General features: G+C 41.9%; 1 protein-coding gene across 3 annotated transcripts in view; it reads right to left on the minus strand.

The window, feature by feature from the left end:
- Htt (huntingtin) overlaps positions 1-19,584 on the minus strand; it is a 148,969-nt gene that overhangs the window by 103,827 nt on the left and 25,558 nt on the right. For 2 of the 3 annotated variants that reach the window (NM_024357.5, XM_087582725.1), the window contains 7 exon segments: positions 4,660-4,707; positions 5,831-6,035; positions 7,711-7,889; positions 8,584-8,725; positions 11,348-11,486; positions 17,015-17,094; positions 17,769-17,828. In NM_024357.5, coding sequence (NP_077333.2) covers positions 4,660-4,707; positions 5,831-6,035; positions 7,711-7,889; positions 8,584-8,725; positions 11,348-11,486; positions 17,015-17,094; positions 17,769-17,828 — 853 coding nt within the window. 3 annotated transcript variants of the gene reach the window in all.

A 19,584-nucleotide genomic window follows, 5' to 3' on the forward strand; every position in this document is an offset into this window, starting at 1 on the left:
GACATGGGTCCAGGACCTTCTGGCTTTCATAGTGTCTGGCGAAATGTCTGGTGTGATTCTGATAGGTCTGCCTTTATATGTTACTTGACCTTTTTCCCCTTACTGCTTTTAATATTCTTTTTTTTTTTTTTTTGGTTCTTTTTTTCAGAGCTGGGGACCGAACCCAGGGCCTTGCGCTTCCTAGGTAAGCGCTCTACCACTAAGCCAAATCCCCAACCTGCTTTTAATATTCTTTTTTTATTTTCTGCATTTGGTGTTTTGACTATTATGTGACGGGAGGAGTTTCTTTTCTGGTCCAATCTATTTGGAGTTCTGTAGGCTTCTTGTATGTCTATGGGTATCTCTTTTTTTAGGTTAGGGAAGTTTTCTTCTATGATTTTGTTGAAGATATTTACTGGTCCTTTGAGCTGGGAGTCTATACCTATTATCCTTAGGTTTGATCTTTTCATTGAATCCTGGATTTCCTGTATGTTTTGGACCAGTAGCTTTTTCCGCTTTACATTATCTTTGACAGTTGTGTCGATGATTTCTATGGAATCTTCTGCTCCTGAGATTCTCTCTTCTATCGCTTGTATTCTGTTGGTGATGCTTGTATCTACAGCTCCTTGTCTCTTCCTTTGGTTTTCTATATCCAGGGTTGTTTCCCTGTGTTCTTTCTTGATTGCTTCTATTTCCATTTTTAATTCCTTCAACTGTTTGATTGTGTTTTCCTGGAATTCTTTCAGGGATTTTTGCGATTCTTCTCTGTAGGCTTCTACTTGTTTATTTATGTTTTCCTGTGTTTCTCTAAGGGAGTTCTTCATGTCTTTCTTGAAGTCCTCCAGCATCGTGATCAAATAGGATTTTGAATCTAGATCTTGTTTTTCTAGTGTGTTTGGATATTCAGTGTTTGCTTTGGTGGGAGTATTGGGCTCCGATGATGCCATGTAGTCTTGGTTTCTGTTGCTTGGGTTCCTGAGCTTGCCTCTCGCCATCAGATTATCTCTAGTGTTACTTTGTTCTGCTATTTCTGACAGTGGCTAGACTGTCCTATAAGCCTGTGTGTCAGAAGTGCTGTAGACCTGTTTTCCTGTTTTCTTTTAGCCAGTTATGAGAACAGAGTGTTCTGCTTTCGGGCGTGTAGTTTTTCCTATCTACAGGTCTTCAGCTGTTCCTGTGGGCCTGTGTCCTGAGTTCACCAGGCAGGTCGCTTGGGGCAGAAAAGTTGGTCTTACCTGTGGTCCCGAGGCTCAAGTTTGCTCGTGGGGTGTTGCTTAGGAGCTCTCTGCAAGGGCAGCAACCAGGAGGACCTGCGCTGCACTTTCCGGGAGCCCCGGTGCACCAGGGTCCCAGATGGCGTTTGGTGTTTTCCTCTGGAGTCAGAAATATGGGCAGAGTGTAGTCTCTTCTGCCTTCCCAGGCGTGTCTGCCTCTCTGAAGGTTTAGCTCTCCCTCCCACGGGATTTGGGTGCAGAGAACTGTTTATCAGGTCAGTCCCTTCAGGTTCCGGCGGTGTCTGGGGCGCAGGGGACCTGCTGCTCCAGTGCCCTTATCTACGGGATCCCAGAGGCCGTATACAGTTTCCTCTTGGGCCAGGGATGTGGGCAGGGGAGGGCAGTGTTGGTGGTCTCTTCCGCTCTGCAGCCTCAGGAGTGCCCACCTGTCCGGGCAGTGAGCTCTCTCTCCCACGGGGTGTGGGAGCAGTGCGTTGTGCACTGCGGGAGGGGATCAGTGAGTCTTACATTTCAAATATTATTCCTTTTCCTGGTTTCCAGGCCAACCCCTCCCCCTCCCCCCTTCTATATGGGTGTTCCCCTCCCTATCCTACCCCCATTATCAAACTCTTAAATATAAATAAATCACTTTCATTTTATTATCTTTTTATAATCTACACTACAGCTAAGAATCTGAAAAGAAAATATTTTCTAGTAGAGTTTTAAAAATATATCTTATAGTTTATGTTTAGTTATATTAGGAAGAAAATTTAATATCTTTACAGCTATATTACATATGAACATCATTAGACAACATCAAATTATACTTTGATCTTGGCTGCTTTATTGAATGGAGAAATGCTTCGGGATTTCTAGAGAGGATTAAGAGGGATGACTGTTGCTTGGTGTAGGTAGCACTGTTCACATGTTGAAGTAAAAAATTAACAGGAAGCCCACCACACAGGAATAAAGCACCTGCTCTCTGGTTGCTGCTCTACCACACCTGCCCTGCTCTGACAGACCAATACCTCTGACCTGGACGAGAATAAATCTTTCCATTGAAGTTGTTCATTTAAGGTATGCTCTCAAACAGAAAAAAATTAAAACAGATACTATCTAGCCTAATATTAGCCTAATATTACTATACTTCAAGTAATAATTGTGACAATTTCCATGAAATTACATGATGTAATATTAAAGGCATAAGCTAATTAGCAAAGAGAATACAAATCTATGCAAAATCAACACAGCGACTAGACATAAATACAAACAGAACCTTTTTAACAAAACATGTAGTTTAAAAAATCAAATAATGGGGTTGGGTATTTAGCTCAGTGGTAAAGCGCTTGCCTAGCAAGCACAAGGCCCTGGGTTCGGTCCCCAGCTCCGAAAAAAAAAAAAAAAAAAAAAAAAAGAGGATAAAAAAATCAAATAAAACTCAACAACAGTGAACTTGAATCTTAATGAAGAAGTTTTTACCCTCCAAGTCAGTGGCTGATCATATTCTGGAGAAAGTTACCCTCAGGGCAGATTCAATGAAGAGAGAAAAAAAAGGAGAGCTGCTGCCAACAAGAGAAGAAACTGCTAGGCCCCTCTGACCTTTGCAGAAGCCTATGTGCTCCACAACTCTGTTTTGATCTATCTTATATCTGGGTGAGTACACTTGTCTTAGTTAGTGCTTCTATGGCTGTGATAAAACTCCATTACCTAAAGTAACTTGGGGAAAAACTGAGGGCAACTGGAGCAAGAACCTAGGGCAGACACTGACACAAAGGCAGGGGCAATGCTGCTCACTGACTTGCTCAGTTGGCTGTCCTACAGCACAGAACCACCTGCCCGGGGTGGCAGTGCCCAGAGTGAGCTGCACCCCTCTAGACGATCAACCAAGAAAACGCATCACTGGTTTGTCCACAGACCTGTCCAGTGAGGACATTTTTTTCAACTAAGGTTCCTACTTCAAAAATGACTCTACCTTGTATCAAGTTGACATTAACTAGCCAGGACAACACTTAAAAAAAAACAATCTTTGTTATAACAAAAAAGTTTTAAAATCTCCAGTCTAAATAAAAATATCATCAGGAGATTCAGGAAGTAGCAGAGATGAGAACTCATCTCAATAATGCCACCTTTGTCACCATCTCTGGATGAGGCGACTGTGAAGTAAGTTATCAGAGTGACTTTACCAAGTGCCCACCAGTCTCTCCGACAAGAGCAGAGAGCACCACTTCTTAGAATTCTTCTGGCCTTTGCATTGGCAGTGCTTTCTAAAACACTAAGCATTTCCTACCACAATGGACCAAACATCCTGCTTTCTTTTTAAGAGACAATGTCTTCCTAGTAGCCCAAAAGACTTCTGCTTCAGCCTCCAGGTGACATCTAGTTCCCAAATTCTTCAAGGAAATGTTTTCCTAATTCAATGAAGACTAGAATATTGTTCCTGTGAAGAACTTATTCAAAAGTGAGGTGTACTGTCACCCCACCAAGTGGGAAGTGCAGGCAGTTCAAGGCCAGCTCGTACTACACAGTGAGGCCCTGTCTCAAAACATAAAAAAAAAAAAAGGAAAAACACAAATCTTCACTTAAAATGGCAAATACTGTGCTTTAAGTTTTAAGTGCTCAAATTATGATACAGAAAACAAATTCACCTTTTAAGATTTTAAAAATAAAAATCACAGCAATTCTTTTCCATGGAAATTCATAATGTAAAATGAAATTGCAGCTGCTACAAAGTGAACAAGTGTACAAAACTATCAAGTCATATCAGAAACTCTGGAATAAAAATAGGTCAGAAAACACATATGTGAGAAGTTAAATGTGGCTGAAAACTGATTAACAAGGCAGGAACAAAATGAAGAATCAAAAAAAAAACTATCTAGTATAACTACTAATAAAATTCATTAAGAAGGGAAGTTAGGGCTGGAGAGATGGCTCAGTGGTTAAGAACACTGACTGCTCTTCCAGAGGTCCTGAGTTCAAATCCCAGTAACCACATGGTGGCTCACAACCATCTGTAATGGGATCCAATGCCCTCTTCTGTACTCATATACATAAAATAAATCATATAAAAAAAAGAATAGAAGTTACTTTTATAAAGTAGAGTGATGCACTCTCTACAGTGGTACTGAGTCCAGCTGCATCTTTAAGATTTCAGTGGCAAACAGCCAGCCCCAGCAGCTTATGTATTAGATCATTGTTCTTCAGCAGTCACATGGCAGGAAAACAACCCCAAGAGCCCAATTTGCTCTCTGGTCCCTTATAGAAAGTTTGCTGACCTTTGTCCTCAAACATTAGAAATTATGATAAATAACTGTGATATAAACAATTTTTAAACGGCAGAAAACTTTGGATCCCAGCAGTATTCATACACTTACTCTCCTGGGAGGAAATATAAGCAGAATCCAACGTATTAGCAAACACAGAAACAGCAGTTCAACTCAACACAAGACTTAGATTGTGAGATAATCACCTTTTTGCTTTCTTGAGAGAACAGGGCTGCATGAGGAACCCCCTCCAGCTGTAAATCACGGAAAGTAACAGAAGAAAGTAAGGTAACAAGCTGCTAAAATCTGCAAGAAATTCAAAAATCCTCAAAAAGCTTGACTCAAATTCTAAAATGGGGAATATGGACATATTTCCATAGGACATGTCTAAACACCACAGTGTCACACTTTAAAGGTGATAATTACACTCCTGTTCAAATACACAGTTTAAAGATATGACTAAAATGTCAAAAAAGCTCATATAAATTGCACTTTAAAAGCCAAATTAAAACCATAAGATCTCACATTACTTGGACAACCAGAGGCCAGACATAAGCTTTCATTGGAAGCAGTTACTAGAGATGTGCATTTCTGTTCACTGGGTAGATGACATACTTTCCACAAAAAAATAAGAATTCTTTAATAACGAGAACAGCAGAAAAACATTTTCTGGTCATAGTCCAGGCAAACTCTTCAGCTCATGAGGCCACAATCATATCTCCCAGGCAGACTGTCTCTAATTTGTAGCTACAGGAAGTCTGGCTCCTCTATGTATACACTGTGGCAAGCCACGACATGCCCGGTCATCGGAACTTCTCAGAGCCTGCTAAATGCCCAGTCACTTCTAGAGGCTGGCACGCCCAGATTCCTATCTGTCCCACCGTCCGAGAGTAGCTCATGTCAGACAGGGCAGGCTGCCACTGCCTAATCTATGGCTCACTCTTTGAGCATCAAGAAGAACAGAGACCAGGTTAGGGAGATGTCTTCAAGGACCAGGAATGGAAAGGGTTCTCTAAAGTCAGGATCCAAGTAGAAAAAGAACACTAAATTCCCCAAAAAAGACATAAAAACCTATTCATCCTTGACAATCAAACATGAGAGTACTGGAAATTGTCTAATATTTCTATTTCACTGTACCCGAAATGGAGGTGACAAGCCAGAAAGATAGGAGACCAGACTTTAAAGGTGTGGCCTCCTTTAAAGTCATCTAGTTTTCTAAACTATAGATTTATTTGCAAAAGCAGAAAGATGCCTACATCGTTAGATTGGGAAGGAATTTAGGCATGGATAGCTCAGCGCAGCACAGCCCCATAAAGCATCAGAAGGAAACATGCCTTAATGCACAGTGGTGAGACGACAACTTTGCTGAGAACGCACCTAAAAGCTCCACGATACTCCCGCTGCGGCCTCGGCCCCCGGCTTCCTCTCGAACCAGAGTGAGCTGCCCGAGCCCTCCTGGTGTGGTCAGTGCTTGCAGCAGCTCAGGTGGAGGGGTACGGAAGAGCTGCTGCAGGAGCTCCAATGCCCCTGTCACCACATTATGGTCTTGGTGCTGTGTGTGATGCAAAGTCAGTTCATAAACCTAGGAGCAGAAACACAGGTTTTCAGTCATGTTTAAAATGCATCGCAGGGGTGGAGAGATGGCTCAGTGGTTAAGAGCATTCATTGTCTGCTCTTCCAGAGGTCCTGAGTTCAATTCCCAGCAACCACATGGTGGCTCACAACCATCTGTGATGGGATCTGATGCCCTCTTCTGGCCTGCAGGTGTACATGCAGACAGAGCATACACATAAATTTTAAAATTCTTAAAAACCAAATAAAATTAATAAATACATAACATCCCAGATTTCACTATGTTTTCACTGGTCTTTGCCAGCAAAACTGTCCCTTAATTTTTTCCTGTAAAGACTTGTTACTTTTATAGGTAGATCATTATTGTCATGCTATATTCTGAATTCCCATGATTTCTTTCATTTATATTAACTCCTTGGAAATACATTAAAGCACTTGCTATAGAACACCAGTAAGCAAACTCAGGATCTTTGTTTCCCAAAACTGATGAATAGGAAAGAAAATAATCCCAATGGACACTGCTGTGGAGGCAAGTGGGGACATCCAACCATCAGAAACAGAGAAAAGAGCCACAAATGTTAAGAATGCCAATCAAAATGTTTGGTGTTTTTAGTACTATACTACACTATAGAAACAATGAACTTGTTAGTTTTTTTTCTTTAAAGTTACCAGGGGGAAAAAAGCCCAAAATTTAAATAATGATTTCAGATAACACATAATTTTGCAATATAAATATACCCTAGACAATTTCAACCATACTTATAAAATCACTGTATAAAATTAATACTTCAGAGGCACTCTGTAGTTTTACTTTGCAAAGTTTGCCAACCCTAGCATTAGGTGGTAAGATAAAAGCAAAAAACACACAAATGCAGGCCTAGAGAGATGGCTCAGCAGTTAAGAGCATTGGTCGCTCTTGCAAAAGACCCAGGTTCAATTCCCAGCACCCACATGGCAGTTCACAACTGTCTGTAAATCAAGTTCCAGTAAATCCAACTCCCTAAGAGAGACACACTTGCAGGCCAAACACCAATGCATGATTTTAAAAGATTTTTAAAAAAATAGCATGTTTTCTTTTTTGAAGGTTGGTGTAGAATAAAAAAGAAGATGCTTTAAGGCTTAGTTTAGCTCTTCTCCTGCAACCTATATGCATATGCATAGCCCTAAATCCTGACTGGCAAACTGCTAGCCACAGCCACATCTGGCTTTATACTTGCTTTCTACTCCCCATTTGGACTTTTTTGAGATCTGGTCATGTAGCTACAGATAGCTTGGAGTTCCTACGCAGGACAGGCATGTGCTGAACTTGTCCTTCTCTCTTGGTATCCCAAGTACTGGGGTCACAGGCATACAATGCTGTGTCTTGTTCTGTGCTGCTTCTGTGGATGAAATCTCAGTGGAATATGGCCACATTTATGGGCTGTCTGTGGCTTTCAAATTATAATGGTAGGGGGAATTCAGTGAAGATGGCTGGATATGCAAAGCTTAACACACATACTCTTTGGCCCTTTGTGAGAACCGTGTGGTCCCTGTTTTAGATAAACGACTCATTCCTCATTCCATACTGAGCTACATCTCCTGACTCCTCAGGAGCGAGGGAACACGCCATCACGCAGCTTACTCCTTTCTGCCCCAACACTTCTGGAAACAATGCTGCTTCCAAGGAGCACATGCCCCATGCTTACCTGGACAAGCTGCTCTGCAGAAGGAGAGACTTCCATTTCTTTCCGTGTTACCCCAAAGCTGCCCTTTAGACTTGTGTCCTTGACCTGCTGCTGGAGCAAGGGCACTAGACACCTCAGTGTGAGCAACACACCAAGGATCAGGAGAGTGGGGTGGTCTTCCTCCATGGGAACCAGCAAACCTGCAAAGGCAACCAAAGAGGCTCAAAAGTCAGTCCACAGCTCAGAGAACCACAGTGCACACTGGTAAAAAAGGAGACCTGCAGGAGTGCCCTATTGTAAGCCTCAAAGTAAAGGGAAGAGGGACATAAGCACAACTGTGTGCAAAATACAGGCTGTGTGTGCCCAGATCAAGGAGCAGCCTTGCAGCATAAGACATGTCCTTAGCTTGGTAGGACCCTATAGGAAGTGGACCTGGATTTGGAATTCAGATGGTTGTATCAAATGTCCACATGCTCATTCCAACAAGATTTACTCATGTTGATTTTGATAGCAGAGAGACACAAAGAGAGAGAGAGAGAGAGAGAGAGAGACAGACAGACAGACAGACAGACAGACAGAGACAGAGAGACAGAGACAGAGACAGAGAGAGAAAGAATATGTTAGTCTCCCTAGAGCACCCACAGAGTGTTGAAGTATGTATAGCCTCAGGTCTCTGACACAGAATACCAGAGGGGTGGGTGAAGTTATATACCTATGGGCACAGCTGCAGCTGAAACGTCTCCAAGACCACTTATGGGCTTGCAGCACCCCCTATAGAATTCACATTTAGCAGTCAGCAGCTGCAAGTGGTCTAGTCCTGATGCCAAGGGTCAGTGTACTTTAAAAGATTGAGCAGATGCTAAGACTGAGCCAGCCGGCCCTTTCCTCTCTTACCTAGGAGCACATTCAGGAGCCAGTTGTAGAAGTACTGTGTCCTCCTAGAGTGCTGGCAGATACTCACTGCTGACCCAGCTGCTGTCCGCCGCACAGTGGGAGAGCTTGACTTCAGATTTGCTATGAAAGCTTTCAATAGAACCTGAGAACAAACAAAACCAGGAAGAAGCTGAAGCTCCTGTGGAGCTTATGACACATTCCACAGAATTCCAAATCTCGAGGAACAGAAACTGTGACAAGCTGACACATTTTTCATAGATGGAACAGAAAATCCCAAATTTTCCAAAGTCAGCAAGTGTTTATCAGCAGTCTATTTACTTTCTTATAGATTGCATTGGGAAGGCTGTGTGATAGTTCAAATGGTAAAGGCATTTGTAGCCAAGGTTAATGTAGCTAAGTTCTATCCCCAGAACCCACATGAACACACACACACACACACACACACACACACACACACACACACACACACAAAAACAACAACAACAACAACAACAACCAGAAGTGATACCCAGACCAGTAGATGTGTTAATAGCAACAAACAAACATAAAAGAATTGTGTAAAGGGAGACTCAGCTTTACTTTTTCCTGAGAAGCCTCTCAGTCCGCCCTTCTAGCCCATCCCCATTCCTCCATGTCTGCCTGTTGACCAGGAAACACTTTATCTAAGACCCCTAGTGACCACACAGGGCTGACTCAGGTAGGCGAATTTCATCCTACTTCCTGTCTTTTAGTACCATCTCTCCTACCTCATCCCAGCCCTTTAGTAGCCTACTTGCAAGTGCTCTCCTACTCTGACTCCATCCTATGGAGATTCCACTTCTCAGTTTGACCCAGGACCCCACCCCCACCCCCACGCCCGAGCCCTATAATCCCAGTCTCTGCAGACACACTCTTTGTCCACTGCAGCCTCCTTATAGGAGTGCCTCTTTACACCACAGTCTAACTGCTCAAGGATCCTGCTTCTTGGTATGGACAGGATCCTCCAGTTCTGTACTACAAAAAAAAAAAAAAAAAAGGGAATTCTCCTGAGGAAAAAGTGATCTGCATACCAAGGGCATTGTTAGGAATGCCAAATCCCAACTGCTTCCTGCTCAACCCTTTGGGGAGAGCAAACCAACCTCTTTTAGACAGAAAGAGGAGAGCCGTAAAGGAGTCTGCTGGATGACAGAACTGACAAACTCAGAAATCACAGGCCATTTTGAGCAGGATGTGGAGAACTGCCAGAGGAAATAGACCAAATAAGCTATCTCATGAGCAAGAAATGACACTGCTGTTTGAGACGTCAGAAACAACCAATAATTACTAGGTTTAGGAAACAAAAAAGTGTTCATATTAAGCAGCCATCACTATTGACTTGGGCATATTAAGTACGTTCAATACAGACGGGACTACTGTAAAAAGATGCAAGGGTTAGAGCCAAGCTCACCTCTTCTATAGTTAAAAACAAATGTAAAATTTAAAAATCCAAATCCAGCAAAGTAAGCATGGTTGTGCTTGCCTCTGACACAGAATCATGATAGGAAAGGGCGGCAATGACACATGGGCAGAAAAATGAGTATACCTTCCTTAAATGAAGTAGTTAATAACTACTTTTAAAAAAAAAAAGAAAGTGTTACCTTACTCATGGCATCTATATCATGGAAAGATCCAGAACCACTATGTGTGTGCATACTGGGCTCTGACAGCAGTTATCAGAGACTCCTGACATCATTGCACAGTGCTCATTTCTGCAACCATCAGGAGCATCCACCACTCCAAGGAGTAACAGTGACAGCAGCAGCAGCTCCCTTAACATCAGGACAATCATTTCCTTTCCTCATCCCAAACTCTAGGAAATCATTTTTTTAAGCATCACATTAATATTAAGAGGAAACCACTGTAGTTCGGAGAAAAACAACATGTGAAGTTAAAGAACATAAGCCCAGCTCTAAGGGGCTAACACCCGAGAATCACTTGGGCTTCTAGCTTCTAGTCTAGACAAAAGAAAGCCTCAGGTTCAGGGAAACGCAACCTCAAAGGTAACAGGCAGTCAGTGACAGAGGAGGACAGCTAGCACCCTCTTCTAGCCTCCATGCACACAAAGACTCATGCAGACACACATACACATGCACATACACTTACACAAATAAACAATGAGAAAAGGTAGAAGTTGGAGAGTTGACTCGGGGGTTGAGAGAACTGGCTGCTCTTCTAGAGGACCCAGGTTCGGTTTGCAGCACCCACATGGTGGCTCACAATCATCTATAATTTTAGTTCCAGGATATCCAACACCTTTTGCTGACTTCTGAGAACACTAGGCATGTACACAGTACATTGACAAAACACCCATACATATAAAATGAATACTTTAAAAATAAACACTTTTTCAAACGAGATAAAAAACAAAGCCAAGAATCATGCAACATTGACTTCGTAATGAAGTCTTGCTTTCTGGGCACTATAAACCAAAGAAGAGTCCTGTGGTTTTAGGGCGTCCACCCCCACAAGGCCAATCTGTTCTTCTCTCTTTCCTATGAAGTCTCGTTTCCTCAGCTGGCCAAAATGACCAATTGAGTATACCAAAACCCATCCACTCTGGGGAAATGCCTTTGAATTTGCCTCTAAAAACTATCTCCCTTGACAAGTTACCCCGTGAAAGGAAAGCAGAAGTGAAACACAGCTCTTGAGATGCCTCTGAGTAAAGCCAACAAGACTCCAGAAGCAATCTCAAAAGACTTTCTCCCCATAGGTCCACAAGACTCATGCCAAGAGGCAACAACCATACCTTAATTTCATTGTCATTCGCGAAATTGCCAAAAGAGGCCATAATTTTAGGAACAGCTGCAGCCAAAGTCTCCTGAACTGACTCCTCCGGTCGTTTGCTTGTTCGGGTCAAACATGGAAGAAGATTCACCAGATAAGGCCTGTATGCACAAGAGGAACATGTATCATTCTTCAGGTCTCCTGTGTTAAGAAACATGGTTCCCTGTCAGGGAAAACCCAGTTTTATAGGTGAATTGGTCCTCAGTAGAGACCACAAAGCACAACTACAAGTACAGGAGGCATAAATGCTGATTCAAATTCAACTGTCCTTCATCTCTCCGAGAAGTTACAAAGAACATTAACAAGTTAGGTGCAGGGACAAGCAAGATGGCTCAGTCGGTAAAGGCACCTGTTGATAAGGCTGAAGACCCAAGTTTGATCCCTGGGACCCCCCACAAAGGAAGAATTAACTATAAGTTACCTTCACCCATATGGCATGGCACACCCATACAAGGACACACAGACAAAATGTGACTGAAAAGGTTGGGTTTAAATATTGTTTGCCGATGTTGCTATTAGCTCTTCTTTGAAGGGCTCTTCTTAGAATTCTGCACTAAAGCCATCTGGCCCTGTCCTTTTGTAGGATTGGGAAGTTTTAAATGATTTCTTCTATTTCCTTAGGGGATATGAGCCTACTTAGTTTACCTGCTCTTGATTTGATTCGGTACATGGTACCTGTCTAGAAAATCATCCATTTTACCTAGATCTTTCAGTTTTGTAGAGTATAGGCTTTTGTAGTAGGATCTGATGGTTTTTTAAATTCCCTCAGTTTCTATTGTTATGTTCCCCTTTTCTTTTCTGATTTTGTTAATTTGTATACTGCTTCTGTGCCCTTTAGTTAGTTTGGCTAGGGGTTTGTCTATCTTGTTGATTTTCTCAAACAACCAGCTTTGGGTTTGTTGATTCTTTGTATCATTCTCTTTGTTTCTATTTAGTTGATTTCAGTCCTGAGTTTGACTATTTCCTGCCTTCTACACCTCTTGGGTGTATTGCTTCTGTCTGTCTAGGGCTTATAGGTGTGCTGTAAAGTTGCCAGTGTAGGATCTCTCCAATTTCTTTCCAAGGGCACCTAGTGCTATGAATTTTCCTCTTGGTACTGCTTTCACTGTGTTTGGGTATGCTGTGCCATCATTTTCATTGAATTCCAGGAAGTCTTTAATTTCTTTCTTTATTTCTTCCCTGAATAAGTGTCTTAGTTAGGGTTTTACTGCAGTGAACAAACACCATGGCAAAGGCAAGTCTTACAAAGGATAACATTTAATTGGAGCTGCTTTACAGGTTGAGAGGTTCAGTCCAGTATCACCAATGTGAGAACATGGCAACATCCACGTAGGCATGGTACAGGGGGAGCTGAGAATTTTACATCATCTGAAGGCTGTTAGCAGAATACTGACTTTCAGGCAGCTAGGACGAGGGTCTTAAGCCCATGTCCTCAGAGATATACCCACTCCAAGGCCACACCTCCAAATAGTGCCACTCCCTGGGCTAAACATATTCAAAATACTACAGCAAGTTATCACTGAGTAAAGAGCTATTCAGTTTCCAGGGGTATGCAGGCTTTTTGTTGTTTCTGTTGTTATTGAAGTCTAGCTTTGGTGATCTGATAGGATACATGGAATTATTTCAATTTTCTTGTATCTGTTGAGGCTGGTTTTGTGACTGATTATATGGTCAGTTTTGGAGAAAGTACCATGAGGTGCTGATAAGAAGGTATATTCCTTTGTTTTACAGTGAAATGTTCTATATATATATCTGTTAAATCCATTTGGTTCATAACCACTATGATTTTCACTGTATCTCTATTTAGTTTCTGTTTCAATGACCTGTCCATTGGTGAGTTGGGTGTTGAAGTCTCCCTCTATTACTGTGTGAGGTTCAATGTGTGTTTTGAGCTTCATTAATGTTTATTTTACAAATGTGGGTACCCTTGCATTTGGGACATAGATGTCCAAAATTGAGACTTTGTTCTGGTGGATTTTTCCTTTGATGAATATGAAGTGTCCTTCCCCATCTCACTTGAGAACTTTTAGTTGAAAGTCTATTTTATTGAGTATTAGAATGCAACTCCCCCTTGTTTCTTGGACCATTTTCTTAGAAGACTCTTTTCCAACTTTTAACTCTGAGGTACTGCCTGTCTTTGTCATTGAGATGTGTTTCTTGTATGAAGCAAAATGCTGAATCCCGCTTATGTATCCAATCTGTTAGCTTATGTCTTTTTATTGGGGAATTGAGTCCACTGATATTGAGAGATATTAAAGACAGATGATTGTTAGTTCTGTTATGCTTGTTGTTGGAGGTGGCATTATGTGTGTATGTTTTGGTTTTGTCTCTCCTTTTGGTTTTGTTGAGATGATTAATTTCTTGTTTTTTTCTTTGGTGTAGGTACCTTCCTTGTGTTGTTGGAGTTTTCCTTCTAGAATCCTCTGTAGGGCTGGATTGGTAGATAAATATTGTTTAAATTTGGTTTTGTCATGGAATATTTTGGTTTCTCCATCTATGATGATTGAGAGTTTTGTAAGGTATAGTAGCCTGGGCTGGCATCTGTATTCTCTTAGCGTCTACATGACCTACCTCTGTCCAGGCTCTTCTGTCTTTTACGGTCTCTGTTGAGAAGTCTGTTATAATTCTGATAGGTCTGCCTTCATATGTTACTTGGCCTTTTTCCCATACAGCTTTTAATATTCTTTCTTTGTTCTGTGCATTTAGTGTTTTGATTATTATGTGACCAGAGGAGTTTCTTTTCTTGTCCAATCTAAGATCAAAAACTCAGGTGACAACAGACATTTGCAAGGATATGAAGGAAGACGAACTGTCCTCCATTGCTGGTGGGATAATAACTGGTACAAGCACTCTGGAAATCAATCTGGAGGTTCCTCAGAAAATTAGAAATAGATTTACATGATCTATACCACTCTTGGGCATATACCCAAAAGATGCCCCTCCATACCACAAGGGCATGTGCTCCACTATGTTCATAGCAGCCTTATCTGTGATAGCCAGAAGCTGGAAACAACCCAGATGTCCCACAATTGAAGAATGGATACAGAATATGTGATTCATTTACACAATGGAATACTATTCAGCTATTAAGAACAGGGATATCCTGAGTTTTGCAGGCAAATGGATGGAACTAGAAAGGAGATAGTTTATGCAGCAAGCACAGAATGGGTTCAATCCCTAGCATCCACACAAAAACCCAGACATAGTGGTGCTCACTTGTCATCCCAGCACTAGGGAAGCAGAAACAAGTGAATCTCTGAGGTTTAGGGCTGGCCAGCCAAGCTTCATCAACAGATCCCAAGACAGTAAACAACTCTGTCTCAAAAGACAAGCTGGACAGCTCCTGAGGAACTATACCCAGGAATGACAGACACCCTGACCTCTCTATATACAGGTACTGACGTGCACCCTTACATAATAACATTCAACAAACAAAATAAAGTGTGGACATCATTCTACTGAAAAAAAATCGTGTTAAAAGCTACTGTGGCCTGCTTCCCCCACACTTGACATGACCATCCTTATTGGGAAGCAGAGTAGTAATGGTGACTTCTATGGAGACCTTGGAGCCACAGGCAGACAACAAAGTGAGGAGAACTACAGAGCAGATGCCTAGGTCTACAGGATGGTCTGGTACCATTCTCTTCTGGAGAGAAGAAAAGAATGTCATCAGACCCCCAAGATTCCAATCATCATTCCTTCGTGCTACAGGCACATACAACCAGAAGGGCTGAGGCATGTAAAAGGCAAACTGACTGGAGGTGAGGCTTCAAAGGCACAGCTGCCCATGAGTTGTCTATGCCTTTGTATATAAGCCAAATAAAACCCATTAATTTGGCAAGCCAGACTTGATTGAACTTCTGTTTTGTAAGCCAGCTCCTTTTCATTAGAAATCAACACAAGTTTCTTTTATGCTCCCCAGGAAAGCTGCACAATCGGGGGGGGGGGGGGGGGGGGGAGTGGTGAAATCAAATGGGGCTTTCAAACAACATCCCATTCCTTACCTTCCTTACCTTAGAGAAAAATGTGTATAGAGTAGGACTGAGAAAAAAAGAGACTCAGCTGACACTCGGTGCCTGCTATAGTGGGGCCAAGGCCCTCTTATATAGCAAGTAGGCCTACAGATACTACAGCCATCTTTGTTAGGCAGACATCTGCTACAATTTAGAAGATTAAAAGGCTAGAATGCCTACATAAGGAGGTGACTATTTTTCTGAGACATCAAGCTATCATGAGGAAACAAAACCAATTTGTTTGAAGAATTAACGTTGACCAATGAGTCAATAGAGCATCTCTGAAGTGACGAGATGGGAAAGGGCCAGCAGAGGCTAAATTGTCTCTTGTTCTGAGTGAGAGGTCTAGATTTTATCTAAACAGCACTAGGGAATAATTAAGAGGGTTTAAGGAAGGGCCTGACAGGACAATCACACTTTTGAACAGCTATTTTGTCTGATGTTATACAAATCTGAGATGTATTACATCAATAATACGACATTTTCAAAGTAAGGCCACTTGAGCTGAAAATGTGTAAATGTGGTAAAGTGCATGCTTAAGTATGCCTAGTCTTAGTACCAAAGCCAACACAAAAATAAATATATCAGCGTAGCAAAAGGAAAAGTTCTATAAAAAGAAACTTCCTTAGTGACTACATCTCTGTGGCCACATAAAATTCTTACTGAAACTCAACCTAAATTGAACATATCCTTGTTGTTTGTTAATGTGAAGATTTGGAGCACTCTGTTATAGTTCTCATGGATAGAGCCAAGGGTCTTTGGGACATAAGCAGTACATTTTACCAGCTGAGGATGAGGAAAGAACTGACATAACTACAGTCCTGTTTTGTTACTCAAGCCACAAAGTCAGTTGGGTGGGCTGACAATGAGACTGGCGGTAAAGCAATTGCCTAGCATGCCCAAGGCCCTGGATTCAATACCTAGCACTACAGGAGTCAAGGACGATCAACAGACAAGTACAGTTTTATGCACAGTTCGCTTACTTCTCCAACCAATGCTACACAAATGCTTAGTTTTCAATAACTGCTATGCTAGCCACTGCTGAGCTCAGGGACAATCCTCAGGCCCTGGGTAAGGACTCCTTAACCAATGCATTGAGTGTTCACTGTGTTCATGTTGGAAATGAAACACAGAAAGGTGAGACTATTACTCTGGAATCTCCTGGGGAATGATGGGACAAGAAAGAAGCACATTGGGCTGGAGAGATGGCTCAGCGGTTAAGAGCACCCGACTGCTCTTCCAGAGGTCATGAGTTCAATTCCCAGCAACCACATGGTGGCTCACAACCATCTGTAAAAGAGATCCGATGCCCTCTTCTAGTGTATCTGAAGACAGCTACAGTGTACTTATATATAATAAATAAATAAATCTTTAAAAAAAAAAAGAAAGAAAGAAGCACATTAATAGAGGATATGAGAGTATTCCTAATAGAGATGGGTCTTTGGAAAGAAATATAAGAAAGAAATGCTGACAGCAACCAAAAAGGACACAGATAGGCAACTTAGAGTGGACAAGAATGATCTCTCAGGGTAGACATGTGCACTGGAACATACAAGACAAGCAGGACTAGCCATCTACCAAACAAATCTTTAAAATACTACAAAGGTACAACTTACCTGCACTTCTGAGGTCGAACCAGGTGAGCCAGCTCAGCAAACCTCCACAGAGCTGCACGCAAACTTCGAGGAGCACCATTCTAAGTGGGGTTAATAAGGGATGTGTTACATTAAGAGTCACATGCTCTTTCTACAGCTAGGTCTACTGTATTGGAGCCGCTTGCATCCTCCCTTGGAGAGTTAAACATTCTCTTTCTCTGTTAATTTAATCAGAGAAAATCCAAATTAACAGGGTAAAATGATGGTAACTACTTCAAAGATTTTTAAGGTCCTAGGGGTTGGGGATTTAGCTCAGCGGTAGAGCACTTGCCTAGCAAGCGCAAGGCCCTGGGTTCGATCCCAGCTCTGGAAAAAAAAAAAAAGGATTTTTAAGGTCCAGAGGGCTTCCATTATAAAAATATAGTTTTAAAAAAGAAAGAAAGTTGCCAGGAGCTAGAGATTCTCGGGGTTAAGAGCACTTGCTGCTTCTGCAGAGGACCTCAACAGGCACTGCGCATACTGGATGCAGAGAAATAGACCCAGGCAAAGCTCAGACCCATTTAATAAACAAATCTTTTAAAATATTAAGTTAGTGCTTTAAATTTCTATTTCAATTAATAAAAATGAGTACATTTTTAAAGAAAACTTAAGTCTGCTTCACCAAATGGCACTTCCTTCTAACAGTTCTACTTAATAACTTGCAAGATAAAAATCTCATCAAGTACTCAATAATAAAACAGTATCATCTTCTCAATAATGCAGAGCAAAGACCCACCTTTTTAATTTCCTTATAGAGTTCTAACTGTAGCCTTGGAAGATTAGAGTCCATCAAAGCCTGCAAGAAATAGAAGAGACTTTATATAGAAGATAGACATTCTACCTATAGTTCTAAATCCTACCCATAAAGCTAAATGGCAACCACAACTTCAAATTTTAAGGGAAAGTAACATTATCAGCAACTAAATAATATGCTAAGAAAAAATTAAATGCATATAAAAAAATCACAGAATATTCTAAATACAGGTCTTTACTAGGATAAAAACAGAAGAAAAAAGAATTTAACATTTATAATAATCAAACACTATATAATATCAAATTAAAAATAACCCTAAAGCTTTCATAGTATAAACATTCAGTCTTCACTAGTTCACCTGGACAGCTCAGATGACAGCCTCTAAGTAAGCAGGATATGGGGGCTGTACTTGTAAGATCTGAGCCCTTCCCTCTGACAGGGAACATGTAACACAGAATCATCTTTTTTGAGGTTCTAAACTTCCGAAATGATGAGGATACTCACAGCCCCCACTCCCTGACCCAGCTAGGTCTCAGTGTCAGCTAGGAAGTCTTATGATCCTCAGAGCTCATTTCTTGACCTTCCCTGATCACTTCGGAGCTAACTCAGAAATAAGATATGATGGTTTGACTGAAAATGGCCCCACAGGCCCATAGGGAATGGTGCTATTAAGAAGCGTAGCCTTGTTGAAGGAAGTGTGTCACTGGGATGAGCTTTGAGGTTTCAGCTGCCCAAGACAGGGCCAATGTCACTCTCTCTTCCTGTTTTCAGTGCAGATATAGAACTCTATGCTACCTCTCCAGCACCATATCTACCTGCATGCCGCCATGCTGTTCACCATAATGAGGGACTAAACCTCTGAACTGAGACCCAGCCCCAACTAAGTGTTTTCCTTTACAAGAATTGCTGTGGTCGTGGTGTCTATTCACAGCAATAGAACACTCACTAAAACATAAGGTCCATGTATCTGACTTTGAGCCGCAATCAAATCTAATGGCATAAAGTCCACATTAGAGAAAGACTCCCTATTCTTGTCCCTAAGAACTTTCTCTTCTAAAATGGCATGTCAAAACTATGGAGAGAGAGTGAGTGACCCAGCTCTCCTTTTCAGTCACATGTAGCACTGACATCTAGAGATGGTTAGCTCTGTCAACTTGACATAACCTACATGAACTGGGACTACTCTCAGTAAGATACTGTCTAGATCTGGTTGTCCTGTGGGCATATTTGTGAGGTGTGGGGAGCGGGTGTGGCGGCAGTCCCAAGATGGCGCCCGAGACTGCAGCTAAGTTTCATGACTAGCACCTGACTTCCTCACACACCCGAAACTAGCCATGTCCATTGTGAGGCTGCGCAGGTGCACCAAGACACAAGATCAGGCCATGTGATATGGACCTATGAACTGAGATTACGCGGACTGGACTGCTGAGGCGGAGTTGAGGGAGGATATAAGGGAGTGTGCTCGGGGGCTGGGAGGAGGAGAGAGGAGAAAAGAAAGGAAAGATTGCTGCTTGCATGCTGTAAGGTTCCTGAATAAACCGCTTTGAGAAGAACGCTGTGTCTTCACTCTTTTCTGCGGGTCGGAAACAGAAGAGACAGTGAGGGACTATTTTGATTGCCTCAGTTGATGTGGGATGACCAAGGCTGAAAACGAGTAGCAGCACTGCCTAAGTTTTAGACCCAGGGCAGATAAAAGTAGAGCAAGGTAGCTGAGCAAGAGGCGCATGTGCGCCTCTCTCCGCCCTGCACTGTGGCTGTGACCAGCTGCTCTGAGGCCACTAGAATGATGGACTGTAAC

This window comes from Rattus norvegicus, chromosome 14 (genome assembly GCF_021556685.1).
Source record: "Rattus norvegicus strain SHRSP/BbbUtx chromosome 14, alternate assembly SHRSP_T2T, whole genome shotgun sequence".
Taxonomy (NCBI): domain Eukaryota; kingdom Metazoa; phylum Chordata; class Mammalia; order Rodentia; family Muridae; genus Rattus; species Rattus norvegicus.